Raw genomic sequence first — 20,506 nt, 5'->3', positions numbered from 1 at the left:
ATCTTGGAATCCTTTTAGAAAATTAGACAAGTCTAATTCTTCTTGATTCCTAACACTTTGATTTGTTAAAATATTAGCATTATTTAGGGACTCTTTGACAAAAATCATGTCCAAGAAAACTGAGCTTTTCATTGATTTGTCAAAAGTAGGAGAATTTCCAAGGGGTATGGTATGACCAGGCTCATTAGCATCTATGTACATGTTCTTTTTCATGTACTTGAAATACAAGCTTCTTTCAAGGAACTTTACATTAATAGCCATACGATCAAACCATGATATCCCTAGGATGACATCTTCATGCTTGAGAGGAGAGAAGAAATCTTCTTTGTCAATATAACCTTGGACATGAAGCCTCAATTTCCCAATTACGGGATTAATTGTGTCTTCTTGCCCCTTGAAGGCTCCATCGACTACAACTACATCTCCCATCTCATGAGCTTGAATGCCTAACTTGGTGGCCAACTCCGTGGATATGAAGTTGTGAGTAGAGCCAGGGTCAAATATGATGAAGGCTTCATTCTCCCTTACCTTTCCCCAAGCATAGGAGAGAGGCGATCCTTTGCAATGAGCATCCTCTTTTGGAGCTTTAATCATGGAAGCTCTAGGAGTCTCATTGCGGGCATCTCTTTTGGGCCAAGAACGGTAGCCATGTCCTTGCTCCCCGCACTTGAAGCATTTGTGGTCCTTACGAAAAGCTTCTAGCTCTTCAAGAGAGTTTATTTTTACCTTCGTAATCTCCCTTCTCCTTGGATTGATTGTTGTGGTTGCTGCTGTTGGAATTGCCTTGGGAAGAGTTTTGGGCATTGTTCTTCCCCTTTGCATCATTTTGATCTTTGTTTTCCATGGGCTTGGGATTCCTTTTAGCCCCTTGTTGAAAATTGATGCGCGAAGCAACCATAGTGTGGTGGATTACTTCGGTGATAAAACCAGGCCGTTGGCAGTTGACATACTCAGTCATTTCTTCAGGTAATCCCGCACAGAATTGTTGCTTTTGCTCGGTGAAGTCTATCTTTTGATAGACAGTAGCCTTGAGATGTAAATCCCAAAACTTGTCCACATATTTATGGATAGACTCGTTGGAGAGCAGCTTCAAACTCCGCCATTCAGTAAGCACTTTGTCCTTTGCATCGCTTGTAAGGAATTTCTTCATGATGGAAACTCGTAGAGTTTTCCAAGTCTTTGGGGCTTCATCATTGCCTCAAAGGCTAGCCCACCTTTGACGAGAAAAATTATGGAAGTGCATAGCTACATGGCGTAGCTTGGAGGACTCTGTGAAGCCCTCGTCTCCAAAGGCCGCATCAAATTGCTGGATGAAGGCCAATACTTTGTCGATAGCACCAAAGGTGCCATCATAGGTAAGCAAAGAGATACTCTTTCCTCCCTCTTTGAACTTCTTAAGCTTTTGGGACCTTTGCAATGCAGGGTAGGATTTGCAATGTCCTCTCCTCTTGTATTTTCCAGGAGAATAGTTGTTGCTTCTGTTGCAAAAGGAGGAAGGTGAAGAACAAGGAGAAGTGGGTGACCTCTTTCTTGCCTTTTTCTTCCTTTGTTTCCTCTCTTCCCTTTTGAAGTGACGAGGAGAAGGACTATGGGTTGAATTGGCGATCGTTTAGACCACCATCTTTCTGGAGCCACATCTTCAGAGGAACTTAGTGATTTGCTTCTTTCTCGTTCTTTGGATTCCTCCTCTCTTATGGGAGAGAGTCTTCTTCTGGGAGTCTCATCAAGAGGCCTCCTAAGCTCTCTCTCCTCTTGGAGAGGAAGGGAAATCCCATAAGCACGAAGTTGTTGAGTAGCTTTGGCTTGCAAAGCAGGGTTGCCCATAACTTGTTGCAACCTAGTAACAAGATAATTAACAAACATGGGGGCATCATCATTAGCACCTTCATGTGCAAAATCAAAGTTATCAATGTTCATTCTACTCTCTTGATTATTCTCAGCCATGCTAATTAAACTTACGTATAAAATACTTTGTGCTTTGGTACCCTCAAAAACCTTAGTTGCTACTCTTCTTTACCTTTGAAAATTAGTTCTCAAGCACTCACACCCGCGGTTTAGACACTGTTGATTACAAAGACTAGTGAAGAGGGTCTAACATTGCTCGATTGATTATGGTTCCTATTGAGCTTGCTAATAGCTCAATAATGGCTAAGCCAAAGTCAAGCCCCATGAGACTCCATTATTAAGACTATAGTTCCCAACGGTGTAACTCGACTAAGTCCTTTTCAACCAAGATAATAGATCCCTGTCCCACTTACCCTATTGCAATGAACACGCCCAACCTTGCATGAACAACTTAAGGACCTCTCTTCTTAAGTAAGAAAACAGAAACCAATAGCTTTGATACCAATGTAATGGAAATGGCCTATGAACATTGAGAATAGCAAAATTAAGAGAATTATAGTGAGCATTTTTATGAGACTACTTTGAGAACATAGAGGGTGAACTTAATTAGCGGTAGCAACACAACCATTATACTTAATTAACTTAGCATGAATAATAACTTTGCAAGAGAGAGAATTAAAGAACATGACAACAGTTGAGGACCATATTTATGTGGAGCCGGTCCCCCCTCCAATAGGCTTTTGTATCTATAGATTCTCCCATCAAGAGAGACTTGGTACAATACGATCTTTGTGTTCCTTGTGACCTAGGTGATGCAATGAAGATGGAAAGCTTCATGCATCACGAGAATAACATAAACTTTGTAAAAGCATTAACCATCCCCGGCCTCAATCCCAAGGCCTCAAACATCTTCAAAGGTGGAGAGCTAGCGGGGAATGAGGGTAGGGAAGTGGAAGAAGAAGTAACATGCGAGAAAGAGATAGTTGATGATGAAGAAGATGGAAAGCTTAAGCATTGGAGCATGGCACTTGGTTGGATTTGCATTCCATAGCCAAGGGTGTTGGTGTAGGCTCTCAACTTCTCAACAAGCTTGGAGAAGGAGATGGAGCTCTTGCACTTTGCACTTCACACAATGTGTGTGTGTGTGTGTGTGTGTGTGTGTGTGAGAGAGAGAGAGAGAGAGAGAGAGAGAGAGAGAGAGAGAGAGAGAGAGAGAGTGGGAGGGTATACCCTGCAAGCAAGCCCCTAGCTTCCTTGGTACACCCCCCCTTGTAGCTCATGCTGGAAGTTGATTGGACCCCTACAAGCCTAGCCAATCACATGCATAGTGTAAATCAAGCAACCATGCTAGCATTATGACAAGTTTTCCCCTTTCCTCAAACACCTTCGAAGGTGGAGAGCTAGTGGGGAATGAGGGTAGGGAAGAGGAAGAAGAAGTAACATACAAGAAAGAGATAGTTCCTCACTTATCATCACTCTTATTGCATAGCATAGCATAATAGCATAATAATGATGATAAAGAAGATGGCAAGCTTAAGCATTGAAGCATGGCACTTGGTTCGATTTGCATTCCATAGCCAAGAGTGTTGGTGTAGGCTCTCAACTTCTCAACAAGCTTGGAGAAGGAGATAGAGCTCTTGCATTTTCAATTCACACAATGTGTGTGTGTGTGTGTGTGTGTGTGTGTGTGTGTGAGAGAGAGAGAGAGAGAGAGAGAGAGAGAGAGAGAGAGTGTGTGTGTGAGAGAGAGAGAGAGAGAGAGAGAGAGAGAGAGAGTGGGAGAGTATACCCTGCAAGCAAGCCCCTATCTTCCTTGGTCGATCCCCCCTTGTAGCTTATGGTGGAAGTTGATTGGACCCCTACAAGCCTAGCCAATCACATGCATAGTGTAAATCAAGCGACCATGCTAACAAGTTTCCCCCTTTCCCCTTTGAGAGAGAGGACTTGATAAATGCATAAACAATTAATTTAATTAGCTAAATTATCATTGGACCCCTTGAGAGGCCAACCAATAGGCTTTAGGCACACCATGAGGGAAACATGGAGAGAAACTTGACATGTGTCCTTGCTGCTTCTTTAGACAAGGTTTGGCTTGTGTGAGGGTGTGTGTCTTCTCTCTCATGCCCCTACAATAAGGGCTCTCCCCCCCATGAGTAGGGATACTTGTTGACTTTTGGAACACCTTAGCACCTTAAGAACCTTATTCATGGAGTACCTTAAGCACCTTAGTCATAAAGCACCTCAAGCACCTTAGTCAGCAAGCACGACAAGCACCTCGAGCTTGGGCCGGATTCCCACCTCAAGCACATCCCTAGCTTGCCTAAGGTCTAAGGACTTTTAACGCTAACCTTTGGAGGTCTTTAATGAAGTTAACCCTAAGGTCTTTAAGCTCCATTAGATAGCCTTGCTCTTTGACAGTGAACCCCTTTAACGTTGGTCCCATGTTGAGATAGATCCATAAGCACATGTCTGTATTCTAACTCTGGTTCCCGTTTATTCTCCCACATTAAATGATTAGTTTAATATGGGAAAATAATTTGGGTTGGTAAGATATTAGATTTTATGACACATAGTTTACATTGCCACTCCATATATCAACCGCATATGTTGTGAACAAACTCCCACTCTTTATCTTGCCTTTTTTTTCCTTTCTTAATTGTGTACTACTTTTGTCGACATTTTCTTCCATTGATTGCAATTATAGCTAAAGACATAAGAACTACATATTTAGTTGCAAAAACAATTTCCTACTTTTCAATACATATTAAAACTAAAAATTTCATTAAGAAAGCAATCAAATTTGCACATTGTGTGATTTGCAAACAATAAGACACATTTGTAAAAATGAGAGTCTTTATTTAGTGGTGGTAAATTTTATTGTTCGCTCCATTTTTTTCACATGTAACAAAGAATAATCAACTCCTGAGTCTTCAAACATGGCAGCAATCACAATTAGTTGCAAAACATCAACAAAAACATCAATATGTATGCTTTCAATCTCATGCACCAACAATCTTTCACGGTACACAACGCACTCTCTATCTGACATCATGCATAAAACAAAACTATGAAATCTTCAATGCAGTTACACACTTCAGGACTACTTTTACCCAATCAAGGATTGTAGCCCCGTCATACATTTAATTAAATATATAAGAGCTGTTTTCACCCAATTAAGGATTGTAGCTTTCATATTGTGTAGTGATAAACAACATACATCAACAAATAAAACCTATGATGGTGTGAAATGCAAGACTTCAAGGATCTTTATATACCCAGTACACTAGTACATGATATCCAATTCTTGACTAACGACTCATTTTTACTATATGCTCATCTTCTAAAACCAATTCAACCCCTTTACGAACGAGTGGCTTCGTTGCAATGAGCATGAGCCTAAAGATACCCAATTTATTTAGAATCGTACCTTTGTCTTAAGCCAAGGTTTTTAATCTTCTAAGATGTGGTTACTATATTAAGAATCACGTTCAACCCAAAATTAGGACCTGTGACTTAGTAACCTTGGGTCAGTTCATAAGGAGAAATAGATGTACCCGGCACAAGGATACACTCCCTAGGGATATGCCTCGTCAAAAGACTAAAAATGGAAAAATTTTATTTTGTACTAAATGGTCCATTGGGATTTTTTAATTTCCTGACGGACTCACCAAGAAATAAAAAGAACCCAACGGGCTTATCGGCTAAGGTGGTTTCCACAAGTTAACATGAAAGTTATGTTAATATTTAACGTGATTACATGTTTTTGAGGTGTAACCACTCAACATTATTAACATGTTCGCGTGTTTGTGATCATGCTAATGAAATCCTGGAGTGTGTTTTCATAGTACGTACACCAAAAGACGACGGCTTCAAAGCTTTCTCGTGGTGGGCGCTTGCGCGTGCATAGTTATCATTGGCTCTCGTCTTTTATCCTCAGTCACACAAACATTAATTCCTGATTTGGCGGATTGGGTGCAGTCAAATCCATGCGGTGCTCCTCATCTCGAAGTAGTTCAAAATCTCAATGCAATCCCTACTCTAATTTTCCCCTCTCATAGAAGACAGCTCCTTTTACAGCTACCTTGTCCCACCATCCCTCCACCAATCTTCATTACTTTGCCCTCAATCAATCAACCCCGCCATGGAGATTCCAAAACAATTCCCTTGAAAGAACGAGCCCCAAATAAGTAAAGGAGCTTATTTGCTAAGCGACACACTTAGGGTCTGGGAGAATATGAAGTGATTTTGCTAAGTGCATAGGTTCTGGGAAAATATACGCTTATTTTGCTACTACAATTGCGACTTAATGCTATTGGCAATGGCGTGCTACCTGCTTTCCTATTACCTTCATCCCTTGCTTCTCAAACTTGCTACCTTCATCCCTGCAATCTTCATTAACCACCAAACCTTGATATACTAATTGAAATTGGTTCTCACGTTAATTATAAAGGGTCATTTTCCATGAATGTATGGTTGTAAAAGGGTTCTCGACTTGTTATGCATGGTGCACTAAGGTTGGGCAGTCACTTTGAGCTCCTTACCTCCTCCATGAGCAATGACGTAGACCATGGTATATCATCACATTGGCATAACATTTGTATCAGAGCATAACATACTAGGGCATGCCATTGATGTGGCAAACAAAAAAGATATATTCATTAATGGAATTCTAGAGGGAGATCTTTAAATTTTGTAGCTTATTGCAATGCTCAGAAAAACTCAATGGTCAATGATTAGTTCGACACATTGATTGTGATGCTTTCAGGTTCCTTGTTATCCCTAAAGCCTGAGGTGAGGGCAAGAGGAAACATAAAAGGTGCACAAGATTGTGCAAGCATATAATCTTTTTCCAAGTTACACCAATTCTCAAAGACCCTAAGAGCACAGGATATGCAAGGTAGAAAATGCCTAGAAGATGGGGTGTTTAGTGGTGGCAGAGTTGGATCAGGCACCAAGAGCAGGCAACCGAAGTGGGTGCCGAGTGTGTTTGAAGTTCAAGGGCAAGAGCATCGGGGATCATAGCCCATGGGCGGCAAGCTAAGGTGGACAAGTAGGCCATCACTAGATAGCCAAGCCTTGAGTTGTTATCCTCATCGTATTATGCATCAGGCATTGCATGGCATGCTCTCTAGCCCTTTGTGGTTGGGTGGTCCACTTACCTCCTCCTCCCTTTAGCCTTGGCATAGACCACGACGGTGTTATAGTGACATAAAGTGAATGCTAATGATACGATTTAATTCTAGGGTCTTGGGATCCACTGCACACATTTATTGTTGTTGTATTAGTTCAAGTTCTTGTAGTGCAAAGAAGTAATGTTACTTGCATCTCTTCTCTCTGTATAGTAGCTAAACGAGGTGAGCTGCCATTTTTTGGCTGAGAGCTCACCTACCACTTGTCCCTCCCTCTGTGTGTGTGTGTGTGTGTGTGTGTGTGTGTCTTCCCCATGTGGAGGGGACGAGTAAGACACTCATGACAATAAATATGTGGAATTTCATTGTTTAAAAAATGATTATGTAAAGGCTTTATTTTTGGGGCATTGAACATTTACGCAAAAGTGTAAGCTATTCGCTGAGATTAATAATACCACTGGAAATTAAGGTAAAATAAAATCATAATGGGGGACTTTCATTTCCAAATTGAGATTTACATTGGAAAGTGTAGAATTATTGTGGTCAACTCTAAGCACCGCCCCTTGTGGGCTCTCTGTTGTGTCGTTAAAAAAAAAAACTATAAGGCCCAAGTTGCCCAACAAAGGGTATTTGAATTGACTTTCGTGGGCATCTCTCTGCCTCTTCGAACCATGCCTGTAGCTCAGCAGCACCACCATCACCTCTTTTCCGCCATTGGCACTTTCCTACATGCCCGTCACCCTTCTCATAGCAACAACAGCAGCCCTAATTCTTCTGTATCTCACGGACCTCCGTCTGGCTCTGCTGAAGTTCCTTGCGGTCATGGCGATGTTCCCCTGCTCTACCAAGCGTTCGAATCGCATCTCACGCAGCGCCTTTCCTCTCTTCTGCCCACAGAGGATCCCTCCTGCTTCAGCCTGTCCTCCTTCAATGAATACATGGGCCTTCTTCTCGCGACGCAGACGGATCTACGGCCGCTCATCCCTCCCAGCCATGGGCAGAGGAGGACCATGGAGGAATTCCTGGAGAGGAGTACCAAGATTCTAGATATTTGTAGAGATATCAAAGATCAAATCAGAGATGTGGAGAGCCTCCAAGGTATGCTTCAAATGGTTGCTCCATGCTTGATCTTGAAACAGGGGACCGCTATGAACCAGGGTAAAATAAACAGGGCAAGAAAGATTCTTGCCCAACTGCTTTTTCTTATTGGGGCGGAGAAAGAAGACGATCCGCATAATTATCAGCATGTGGAAATGCGTCAGTCCTTTCGTGGCAGGCTCCGGGAGCGCTTAAGTGGACATTCTCGGGAAGGATCTCCTCTACGAGGGCGGCATGGAAATCAAGATGCAACAGTGCAGACAAGTCATGGCAATAACACAACGTCATTTAATGCAACTCCATCATCATCAGCATTAATTGGGCAAACCAGCGGCAATTCTCATTCGCATGCTTTTGAGGCCATAAGAGCATTGCAAGCTTTAGAGCTCAGCCTTTTGCCTCCAAAGCTCGGAGCCAGGGATGAGGAAGAGTGTTTTTCTGCGGCCATATATGCCCTTAATGTGTTGTCAGTTTTTTTTCTGGGTACAATTACAGCAGTGTTTCCTAGTCTTGGCTTCAAAGCTCATGTGATTACGGCCATTTACCCACCAAGCTCTCTTGGGTGGACAGCTGCCTTTTTGCGCTCACAAGAAAAGGTACAAGAGGAACTCAGAGCGCGGAGCAGAAAACGGGGTGTTCATGCTGGCATATGGGAGCTGGACCTTCTTTTTTCTCTTATCAAAAGATTGCTAGAGTTGACGTCGCCGGAATGCTTTCCTTGGTCTGCTGATAATGAGGATGAGGTGAGAAGATTAGTCGCACAATTCGATGGCCAGGTGCATGAGCTGGAGAGGGACTTGGATGATTTTAATGAACAGATAACAGACTTCTACAATCGGATTGTTTCAGCTAGGTTAGAAATATACGACTTGATGAGCAATACCACGGTCTAATAGTTTGATTGGGAATGGGATTTCTTTAGAAATACAGTTTCAATTGATTTAGTTTTCTATATTGCGGGCTGATGTCCGTAAAGAATACTATTCTGGCGATAGATCATGATGCAGTTCTGTTGTATATTGCAAGGCAGGCTCGACGGGTGATATGCAGCTATGAGTGGTGGGAAAATTTGTATCGAATAAGACCAACTTGCTTGTTACCTTGCCATCATGCTACCCCTCATTTCTATTCACTTGTCCTTCTTGTGAACGCCAGAGCTAACTTTGTTTGCTGATAAAGTGGGCTCTCGAGGGACTTCTCAAACTTTGCTTTTGCAGATTGCAACATTTGTCTTGGTTATCCTTCCATTCGCATGTACGTATGTGTCTCTCCTTGTTGGTAATTGTTTATCTCCTTTACAAATCCCTCCCCTCTGCATATTGTACAATGAAGATCAGGCGTTGTATTGTTGATCATTATGTAACATGTTTATCTTTATTGGATGCACAGAGTGTGGCCTGCTTAGTATATGAAGTTACTATCTGTATGCTGCTTTGCGATATTTCTTAAGGCTCTTCAAAACCTCAGTTTTTGACGCGCATAGACGCCACCAGAGAGAGGAGGTGGGTGGCAATGGTATATACATCTTGAGTTCTTCTTTGCTTGATGAAGGGCCAATTCAAGCTGATCCAAAAATTCCTCACAGAATTCGGAGGTGCTTTTGAAGCCCTACCAACACCTTCAAATCTGAGGTAGTACCTTTATAGTCTACTCATGATTTGGCTCCAGTGGCTTTCCTTATGTAAGCCTGGTTGTCTCTAACCACAACCACTTCATTTGTGCCATTTATTCACAATGACTCCGTCGATAATTACTTGTAAAAAAGTTGTGCTGAGCAATAGAATGGAGGGGGGCCAGTAAAAGGACAGCAATAGATCTGTGGTTCTTGAGAGGTAAAGTGTATCAACACCGTTGATTGCATGAAAATTTGCATGTTTTTGGTGCCTTGGGGTTACATAGAATTGTAGTATTGATGTGGGTCATTTGTACACCCGAGGCTGTGTTTCAGATAGTCTTTGACACCCGTGCTTTGAGGGAAGAGGTCAATGAGGAGTGGCCATCACGATGCATCACTGTGTCTGTGCGTACTTGAATACACTCCTTTGTTCTTATGGTCAAGGTTCAGATATTTTTCTATTGAGGTATAATTGAATATCGAAAGATTCTAATTAAAGAGGGGTCCTTTGGCAGTCATGCTTTTGAAGGAAGAGAAGGGCCCTATCACAATGCATTAGCTTGCGAATTGCTACAGCCACAGTTTGCCAATGTGGATTTCATCTCATAACATATAAGGCCAACCTTTGCTGCAGCGTCTGACGGTACCTCAATGCTGTAGGGAATGGCTTTTGAGAAGGTTACTAGGAAGCCATCATGAGTTATTTCTAGTCTTCGGCAACTCAGATTGATTTCCAGTGTTCATTCCCCTCTTGTTCCACTGGGTCTCGTCCCTTTGCATCCTCTACCATTGTCGTAAACATAGATGCTGATTGGTCAAAGTAGCAGAGAGCAATGTGTATGAAGCTCCTCTCATGTAGCTCTAAGTCTGATCCACAAAAAGCGGGCTGGAGAGCCAGACAAGTGTTTACAATCTTTTCCGAGTGCAGGCCTATGATAGTACACAGAGGAGAAAGTTCGCACAAACCTTTCATCCCTCTGTGCTGCCAACTATCAGCATGCTCATTGAAGTCCAAAAGCTCAGAAAATTGGGAGTAGTTTCCCAGCACCACCACAATGGAGAATGGCAGGTTGCCCGGAAAATAAATTGGTGATGTCAGACCATGACTGACGGGTGCATGGTTAGGGGATCATGCACCTCGCAGAACGGCTGCTAGCAGCCAAGAGCTCATGGACATGGAAGCAGAGCTCACATGCTTGGTTTGTGGTGTAAATTCTCTTTGAAATTAAATAAATTCTAGGCATGATTTCACTTGACATTAATTGTCGAGGTCACGTTTTGAGGTGAAGAGGGTATAATTGGATAATTTTCCAATGACTCTCTCTCTCTCTCTCTCTCTCTCTCTCTCTCTCATGTTTGAAAGTATTAACTTCAACAAGTTAACAAGTGGCCAATTCCAAAGAAAATGAAGAATCTTACGCATTTTCTTTTTAAGAGGCTCTTTGCTCGAGGTGTTCTATGAGAAAAAGCTCACAGATTGTTGTAATTTTATAGAATATGGATCATGTGTTTTTCACAAAATTCAAGAGAATTCGAAGATCTAACATCCCTCAATCAATCAAATGAGTTTTGGTTCCATTTAACTCATGTTGCTTTTATTTGGCTTTTAGCCTACTTTTAATTGTGATCTTTGTTGAGAACAAAGTTTTTGCTTTTGACAACATGTTTTTTTGGTAAGAACTTCTTGGTGGTTGCGGGTTTCAAAAGTCCGCAATGTAGTATTAGCTCATTTCCTACATGTTTTATTGGGACAAGGCTACTCTCCTCTTTTTTTTTTTGGCAAAACTCACAATTGTGAGTGGATTATATTGAGCAGCCCAAAAAATTACAAGGTTTTGTCATGCTCATGTTAAGCCATGACAACATCCAGGGATCATAATTACAACGGCTATCAGGGCAGCCACCTGTACCACCCCACCTCCACATCCTTGATACACAAGGTCCATACTCTTGTCATTTTGAGATCTTTTATTTACCGATGGCCAAGATTTGCCCCCATCCTAGGCATTCCATATATTGACAACAAGGCAGAAGTAGTCCTAGACCAATCCTCCGAGTGATGCTTGCGTCCGAGTGCCTATATTAGCACTTTGCTTTCTTGTATAATTTCTGCGAAGCTTGCCACCTCAAATCCTCCTTCAAAAACACGGCGGTTCCTTGTCTGCCATACATTATGAAAGAAGAAGTATCTGATGATCTGAGTGCTGACAAGGAGTGCAGGACTACCTGAATTTTTACCTCCAAGGCATAGGTTAGTCTTGAAAAAACTAATTTCCCATGTTCTATGGACCCACTTGCATACTTTCCTTGCGAGGCCTTTTATAGTTGGGTAGGCCATGAATAGGTGGGCTAGATCTTCACTAGCTAACTTGCACCCCAAGCATTGATTTGACCCAATCCCTCTCTCTTGAATCTTCACCCTCGTCGGTAGAGCACCCCAAATAACCTTCCATAAGAAAACCTTCATGTACTGCGGAACCTTTGGCTTCCATATGTTCTCCATTACATGCTCCCACCTTTCCTCCGGCCATTGCTTTTTCCATAGCTTGTTAAGGGGGCTAGACTAATTCTTCTTTTGCATCATTGTCTGATAAATGCTTTTAGTATGGGGTTTCCACAAGAGACTGCTTCCGGGCCATTTCCAGGCATTCCAGTCTAACTCCGAATCACAGATTGGCATCACTAGATTGTCAAGCTCTATCATCACTTTGTGGACAAGCAAGACCTCCAAGCTATTAAGTTGGTATTGGGCAACCATAAGGTCAATGATTTTCCAACTCTTGTTGACACTATCCCAGAAGTGCTCAAGTCGGTTTAGCCCCTTATTATTCAGCTTCTTGGCTGTCTCAATCCAATAGGGAGTTTGTGGCAGATCTACAACTTTGGAGAGCCAGGGGGACCAATGCAGGATGGAGTTCTTGAAGTATCTGGCTTCTGCCCCCACTTTAAGACTCCTGCTGCTCTATTGCATTTTCTTACCAATTCTCCTGAGTTGCCCCCCAGTCTTAAGGTAGACCACGCCGGGGCTAACAGTTTGTCATGAACCTCCACCCCTCTCCACTTTCCACCCTTCGAGCCAAGTTTAGTTGCTTCTATCATATCTCTGATCATGACAGCCCAAACTTGATCCTATTTAGCCAAGGAAACATCAAATTTGGCGCAACAAGCTTCTGCATGGGCCACAGGGTTGAGAATTCCGAGGCCTCCTTGATTCCCCGGTCGAGCAACTGATTCCCAACGAGCCCATTGCCATGGCATGGAAGATTTCGTGTTATTTTTCCATAAAAATATTTTTACTGGTTTTAAGAACTCTTTCCAGTGACACTTAGCCATCTTAAGAAGCGGGCTAGTGAAGGCAATATAAGGAATCATAAAGGCATTCATCACTTTTATCCGACTTGGGAATGGTAGAAGAGCATACTCCCACCTACTCATTTTTGTTTTGAATTTTTCAAGCACCCACTCGAATCTTTGCTTGTGAGTTACATCCACCCCCAAGTGGGCTCCCAGATGTCTAAAGATATTCCCTTTTGTGACAATCTTCCCTGACCAGACAGAAGGGTCAAATGAGTCATTTTTCGATAGGCAAATCATCCTTGACTTCTCTATATTACACTGGGACCCCGAAGCTACTGAGAACATTTGTACAATCTCCAGAGCTTTTCTAATGACCTGGGGGCACGCCTTCAAGAAGAGGAGAGAATCGTTTGCAAAAAATTTTGCCGGGAGTTGGCTATTTCCTGGTAAAACAAGGCCTTGCACCTCCCCTCGTTCAGCACTAGCTTCGAGCGTCGTGATTAGAGGATGTGATCCTATGGAGAAAAGTAGGGGGGCCAGAGGGCATCCCTGTTTAATAGACCTTTTGACCTCAAAAGAGCCCACAATTCTATCGTTGAATAGGAGCTCTGACTGGGTTCCAGCCCCCATTACACAAACCGGCCGACAGAGGCGCAGCCCAAAGCCTAGAGCTTCCATGACGGCTTCTATATATGTCCATGTTATTCTGTCATAGGCCTTGTCCAGATCCAACTGCAGCAGAATGCACTCCTGTTTTGTGATAGTTGCGTATTCTATGCCCACCATTGCTGCCAAGATGTTATCGTAAATGGACCTTCCTTTTATGAAACCATGTTGATGGGGGGAGATGATCTTGGTTAGTAAGGGGGCTAGTCTGAGGGCCACTGCTTTAGCTATAATTTTGTAGGCCACCGACATCATCGTTATAGGGCGCCGATGTTTTAGTTTAGAACAACAGATCTGTTTTGGGATGGGCTTGATAAGCCCTCTCTTCACACTTGTCTCCAACGACCCTTCGACCATGGCTTTATTGGCCAAGCTTGTGATTGGGGCCTTGAGATCATCCCAAAATTCTCTATAGAATTCCACCATCATCCCATCCCAACCAGGGGACTTTGCCTTGCCAAGGGCTTGCAATGCTAGTGAACATTCGTCTTCGGAAAATGCCCGTTCCAAGTTATTAGCTTTTGAGTGGGGAATTTCCTTCCTGACACTCTGAAGTAAGGTCCCTCTGGCTTCTTCCACTTCTTGGGACTCGATCTCCGGCCGTCCAATGATTTGACTGAGATAGCTCAGCATCAGACTAGCCATTTCATCATGGTTATGAACTGATGTCCCTTTCTCATCATCGAGCGAGCGGACGTGGCCCCGACTCTTCTTGATTTTTAAAGCCCTAAAATACTGAGCTTGATTGGAGGCTTCCGGTTGCAAAAAAGTCTCCCTAGAGAGAAGTCTAACCTTTTTGATATCTTCTAACTGCTCATTAGCAAGGTTCGATTTGGCTTCAAGCCATCGTTTGTGTTTGACCTCAGTAGCATGCCCATTGGATTTTATAGCGGTAAGCAATTGTACCTCCGTTGTAAGATGCAAAAGGTGATCCTCCCTAGCTTTCTTGATTTGGGGGCCGGAGGTTTTGATTGCTTTCTGGATGCTCCAAGCAAAGAGGTCCCACGCATTGTGTTTGTTGAGGTCGACATCTTTTTTTAGCTTACCTAGTGCTTTCTTGGTTAGATTCCTGAAAAGAGGGTCTTTGAATAGGTGCGCCCCTGTTACCAACAGTTTTTCTCCCCTCTTGGGGCCTGCTCCTCTTTATTCTTCTTAAAATGTATATGCAGAGGAATGTGATCCGAGAGGATTGTTGTTGGGACTACCTTCATTTCCATCAACGTCGGTATCCAATCAGCTTGGTGCAATAGCATTTGTCCAGTCTGGAGGCAGTGCGGGCGTACTGGAGGCTTGTGTAGGTGAACCCAAGCGTGCTGTTCCATGGGCCAACTTCCCATAAGTCGATCATTGCCCAACTTTTGCACAAACTTTGCCATTTAGACCTTTCTGAGCCAGCCAACACACTAGAGGATCCTGTTCTATCCCTACTCTTTTCTACCATATTAAAGTCGCCAACCAAGAACCACTCCCCTTCAATAGGGGTATCTCTGAGATGCATCCATAGTTTAGCTCTATCTTTTGCATTGCAAGGGCCATACACATTCACAATGGTGAGGGGATGCCTTTCCCATCTGATTCTAATCCCTAGGATTTTGCCGGATGGGTGGTTAAGAACCAACTTCAGCTCCAATTCTCTGTCCACAATGCTGAGGACACCACTGAAGCCGTTATTTCCTTCTCCATAGAATATCAGTTTCTTTCCTAGCACCTGCTTTCTCTTGCTATGGGCATCTAGGTGGTGTTCCTGGATGGCCCAAAAGTTGACTGTCTTCTCCTTTTTTATTTCTCCCAGAATAGGGTACTCTTCTTACGGGTTTTCAACCCCTTTACGTTCCAAGATTGGATAGTGAGAGACTCCATCATTAATACGGGGTTCCATCCCCCCCCCCCCCCCCCCCCCCCCCCCCACACACACACACACACACACACCCCCCTCTCCTTGGTCTCATGAGAATCTGGGGGTTCCAAGTCAGAGGATTTCTTTTCTTGCAGTGATGTAAATGGATTGTGCAGAGGGACAATGAACCCCCCTCCTTTCAAAGGGGTGGAGGATGAATTAGATCCTTTCACCTCCAGTGTTCTGACGACTTGCAGCACTTTGGAGTCTCTTGCCACTGCCTTCACTCTTTTGGCTCTTTTTAGACCAGGGACTTGGACAGCCGTCGTCGTTGTGATTGTCATAAATTTGGGGGTAGCAACGAGAATAATGATCCTATTATTATTGCATGTACCTTCAGAAGCTCGTTGTATGGGAATCGATTCCTCCACAATCTTTTCCTGCATCTTCGTATCCATTTTCTCACATACCATCTCTCCTTCATCCTTCCCTGTATTTGTCCCTTCGTTATTGTCTCCCTGCTTCTCCATCCCTCCCATCGGGGATTCCATTTTATTGGGGGTCTGTGCTGCCGGAGCTGCAGTACCATTAGAATTCAAGGGGCAATCCTTGGCGAAGTGACTGAAGTTGTTGCATTTAAAACATGCCCAAAGTATGTTCCAAAGTTTAGCGGAATGGTAACAAGCCCATCTCCGACATTGATAACCATGCTTTTAGGTGGCATTTTAGACGCATCCCATCCTATACAAACCCTGTTTGAGGTTTTGCCAAACCCTCTCTTGCTAGGTATAAATAAGGGAGTGCCCAATTGGCTAGCAAGCATCATGAGATTATCCCACAGCTAGCTAGGCAATCCCACAAACTCAACCCAGACCGGATGAAACGCTTGCAAGAACGCTGGCTCCTAAGGCACCACACAAATCGTAGTCCTATTAAATACTAGGGGCCCTTTGTCAAGGATCTTTTCCACATCGGAGGCCTCTTTGAATCTCACTGAGCAAAAACCTTTAGCTAGGTAGGAAGTACTTTCAACTGCTCCTTCATGACCAAGAATTTGAGGGCCCTGAAGCCATTGGATCATCTCAAACCTGTTCGGGATTCTTCCACTGAACCCAAATACAAGCGTCAGCTTAGCTTGTTTGGCTAACTATTTTTTTTATAGGTGCTAGTGGAATCGCTACAGTAATAGCCTCGGCAACCTCCACCTGCTGTGGCAAAGACTTTTTTAAAATAGAGAAGGCTCGATCTCCCGTCTTCTACCAGCCCACTGAATTCTGAATGGGAGCAAGTTCTTTTGTTGTTAGGGCCGGCCTCAATCATTTTGTTGACTTCCAAGAGCTCTTGTTGAAGTCTAGCTTTTGCATTCTGCAGGTTTTTGATATCTCCTTCACTTGACATCCCTTCTGCTGACCCTTTTCCATAATCCCTAGAGTTGGGCCCCTCGAGTATGCTAGCAAACGATATACCTAGCCTGCGAGTAGCCGATGCACTTGACGCTTTATTTACATTCGCACATATGGAACCCTGAGGAACCCCGTCTTTGATGCTTTTTACCTCGAATTTGAACCCTTGCGTTGAGCCCATTTTCTCTCCTGTTTCCTCAGAGGGAACTTTTTCAGTCGGGACAATTTTGACCTCTTTCATGGTTGAAACCTTTGGCGAGCTAGGGCCTGGCATTTCTATGTCATGCATCGGTCTCAAGACCGAGCCACCACCTACATCCATTGGCACAACTAGCTCCATTTCGGACCTTTTCCCCGCCGCTAACATTTGTGAAAATTGGACAATGTCCTCACTTGCGACCAGAACGTCGAGTTCCATTAGCAAGTGTCGCGGATTTACACCACTTGGTTAAGCTAAGGATCTTGAAGGCCAAAGGCTCTATCAACCAAGTAGTGACCTCCTCTTTTTTTTTAACACAAAAAGTTAATAATCGTTTAGGAATGCTAAGGCATAAGCTCCAAAAAGGCTTTATTTCCAAGGCTAAGGTATCTAGAGGGTAGCGAGCAAAACCACGATTATTTACTAGGGCTAGCACTAATAATCGCGATTATTACCAAGCAAAAGTTGCTGTTGTTGCGGTGCTGTTACTAGCAGTGGACGACGATAGCGTACAACTGCCAATGAGCTCTTGCGAGCGAGCCCGAAGAGGCATTGACGGACAAGGCTATTTAACGGAAGCATTCAACAACCCACTGCTTATTCTCTTGTGTCCTGAATAGGGAGTACAACTCGTCCTCAATAGGGAGTACAACTATCTAAGGAGCCATGTGACATTTGACTAGATTTGATGAGATATTGGGTAAGATTGGCATATAGGTTTTCAATTTTCATTATCACTTCGTGAATGATTAATCAATTGGTGATGTAAGCTTTTTATTGTAAATCGGCAATTGGAACAGCTATAATTGCATTAAGCCAATTGATTATGTAGTGCCATGTATTTGAGAAAATGTCCTTACGGAAATTTATGCTCGAGTGATGTTTTTACCATCATCACACTATCTGCAAGTATTCGAAGGATGTTTTGTCACACGCTTCTTATGTGCCTATCCCATACCCAAGTTATTATGATATGTTTTAGGTGAGAGTTATTGTGATCGGGGATTAGCAAAGATCGAGCAATGACACCCAAGCGAAGCAAAACGGGCGAGTGGTTAAAAGAGAACCAACAAACAAAGCAAGCATAAACCTAACTATAAAGTGTGCTTGGTCTTTAAGCAAGCTCCATGTGTGCTACAAGCATGTGAGCATCCATACCAAGCACTTTCAAAATCAATGCTGATTACACAATCGTGGATGGTATGTACCCACTACTCTATACAAGGTTAGGTTTTATATTTGTTGAGAGCGGTGTGAACCTCCTCAGGTCAAAGAATAAGTTGGTGAATGAATATATGTCGATTTTGGATAAAGGCTAGCACACAAAGAAATAGAATAACAAGTGTTCATAAAACACATAAGGCTTTCCTTGCTCTTCATTGTCTATGAAGTATTAAGTATCGAGGCTGACCCCTTGTAACTTTTAATCTAAAAAGAGGTACATTTGTAAGGTCCCCATTATGAGGAGAAGCCATTGTGTACAATAAAAATTACTCATCGAAAAACGAAAAACTCGCATCCATTATCGGAATATTGTTTTTTTGTTGAAATATTATGATCGAACGACGGTCGAAAAGTGATCGAAAAACGGTTGATCGGTTGGTCGATAGTCAATGGCCGGTGGGGGGAAGTTTTGGGCAAGTGGCCGAATTCAATGGTCGGTGACCGATTTTTAGGCGGACTTGTCTTCTCAAGGACGGCCACACATGGGTGCATGGGAGAATTCAACTCGGACTTGTCTACACAAGGGCGGCTACACTTGACTCTCTCATGAGAGAGGGCAGCCCTTTTGGCCTATAAAAGGAGACCTCTTCTACACACAAAATGCATTGTGAAGTTGGTGAGAGTGAAGCAAAGCAGGAGAACCATTAAGGGTATAATCCCTTTGTAACTTACTTCTAATTTGAAGTATTAAAGTCATTGAGTGGTTACTTTCCCGTGGATGTAGCTCAAATTGGGTGAACCACGTATATCATGTGCTCTCTCTCTCTCTCTCTCTCTCTCTCGTGCGTGAAAATTATCTCTCTCCATTAAGTAAACTACTTTAATTTCTACTTAGCTACCTTCTATTTTCTAACAATTGATATCAGAGCAAGGTTTGCTCATGTAGCTAAAGTATCTTAAGAAAAATATTCCTTGAATTGAGTGGGAGTAATGACGGAGGAAGGTAAGCTCAAGATCGAGAAGTTCAACGGCAAAAACTACCAACACTGGAAGATGTAGATTGAAAACTATCTCTATCAGAAGGATCTTTGTTTGCCACTAGGCGGTCTTGTAAAGAAGCCCGCAACGATGGCAAACGAAGCATGGATTGTCCTTGACTAAAAGGAATTAGGAACAATCCGGTTAAGCTTGGCGTCAATGGTGGCCTTCAACGTTTTGGAGATGAAGACCACGAAAAACTTGATGAAGTCATTTGACGAGCTCTACGAGAAACCATTGGTATCCAATAAGGTATTTCTTATGAAGCGTTTATTGGATACCTTATTGGTATCCAATAAGGTATTTCTTATGAAGCGTTTATTCAATCTAAAAATGGCAGAGAGTTGTACAGTTGTAGAACACTTAAACGAATTTAACACCAACATAAGTCAACTTCAATCGGTGAGGATCAATTTCCATGACAAAGTACAAGCCCTCCTTACACTATCATCTCTACCAGATAGTTGGGACAACCTTGTGATGATTGTTTCAGACATAGAGACTTTTAAGTTTGATGATGTTGTGGGTGTTCTCCTAAGCGAGGAAATGCGAAGGAGAAGCACATGTGAATACATAAGTCAACTTCAATCGGTGAGGATCAATTTCCATGATGAAGTACAAGCCCTCCTTATACTATCATCTCTACCAAATAGCTGGGACAGCCTTGTGATGATTGTAACTCTGTTTCAGACATAGATACTTTTAAGTTTGATGATGTTGTGGGTGTTCTCCTAAGCGAGGAAATGCGAAGGAGAAGCACATGTGAACCACCAAGTGTTGTGCTATCAGCGAAAATGAGGGGAAGATCGAAGGAGAGGTTCAAAAACCAAAAGGGTTGTGATCACTCAAGGCGGAGCAATTCATGCATAAGTCAGTTCTTGAATGTTGGAACTGCGCTAAGAAGGGCCACATCGAGAAGGATTGTTGGTCCAAGAACAAGAAGGTGTCGGAGTCTCAAGACAACAAGCCAACATCGGAGGCTAATATGGCAAATAAAGTAGAGCAAGATACTCTAACTCTCTCATTAAACAATGTGTCTAACTCCTGGATAGTAGATTCTGGGGCTTCATTCTATGCGACACCGTACAAGCAGCATTTCCAAGATTACACCAAAGGTAATTTTGGATATTTATACTTGGGAGATGATGAAGGTTATGAAATTGTCGGCAAAGATATAATTTGTGTCAAAACTGCTAATGGAAATGCATGGAAGCT

General features: G+C 42.9%; 1 protein-coding gene across 9 annotated transcripts; it reads left to right on the top strand.

The window, feature by feature from the left end:
• Positions 1–7,602: 7,602 nt before the first annotated feature.
• Positions 7,603–10,945, top strand: LOC147429375 (protein ROH1D-like). 9 transcript variants are annotated; one of them, XM_086495579.1, is made up of 5 exons: positions 7,604–9,326; positions 9,462–9,703; positions 9,838–9,904; positions 10,021–10,092; positions 10,203–10,945. In XM_086495579.1, exon 1 carries the CDS (start codon positions 7,646–7,648, stop codon positions 8,963–8,965), a length of 1,320 nt encoding a protein of 439 aa, XP_086351705.1. In that variant the 5' UTR covers positions 7,604–7,645; the 3' UTR covers positions 8,966–9,326; positions 9,462–9,703; positions 9,838–9,904; positions 10,021–10,092; positions 10,203–10,945. The 9 variants fall into 9 exon arrangements, with proteins under 9 accessions (XP_086351709.1, XP_086351705.1, XP_086351708.1 ...); XM_086495582.1 differs by lacking the exons at positions 9,838–9,904; positions 10,021–10,092 and having other exon boundaries at positions 9,462–9,574; positions 9,658–9,703; XM_086495581.1 differs by having other exon boundaries at positions 9,462–9,574; positions 9,658–9,703; positions 9,838–10,945.
• Positions 10,946–20,506: the final 9,561 nt, after the last annotated feature.

Source organism: Adiantum capillus-veneris, chromosome 22 (genome assembly GCF_014529385.1).
Source record: "Adiantum capillus-veneris isolate H3 chromosome 22, ASM1452938v2, whole genome shotgun sequence".
Classification (NCBI taxonomy): Eukaryota; Viridiplantae; Streptophyta; class Polypodiopsida; order Polypodiales; family Pteridaceae; genus Adiantum; species Adiantum capillus-veneris.
Note: the sequence above shows the minus strand (reverse complement) of the source record. Positions and strands in the feature narration are given on the sequence as shown.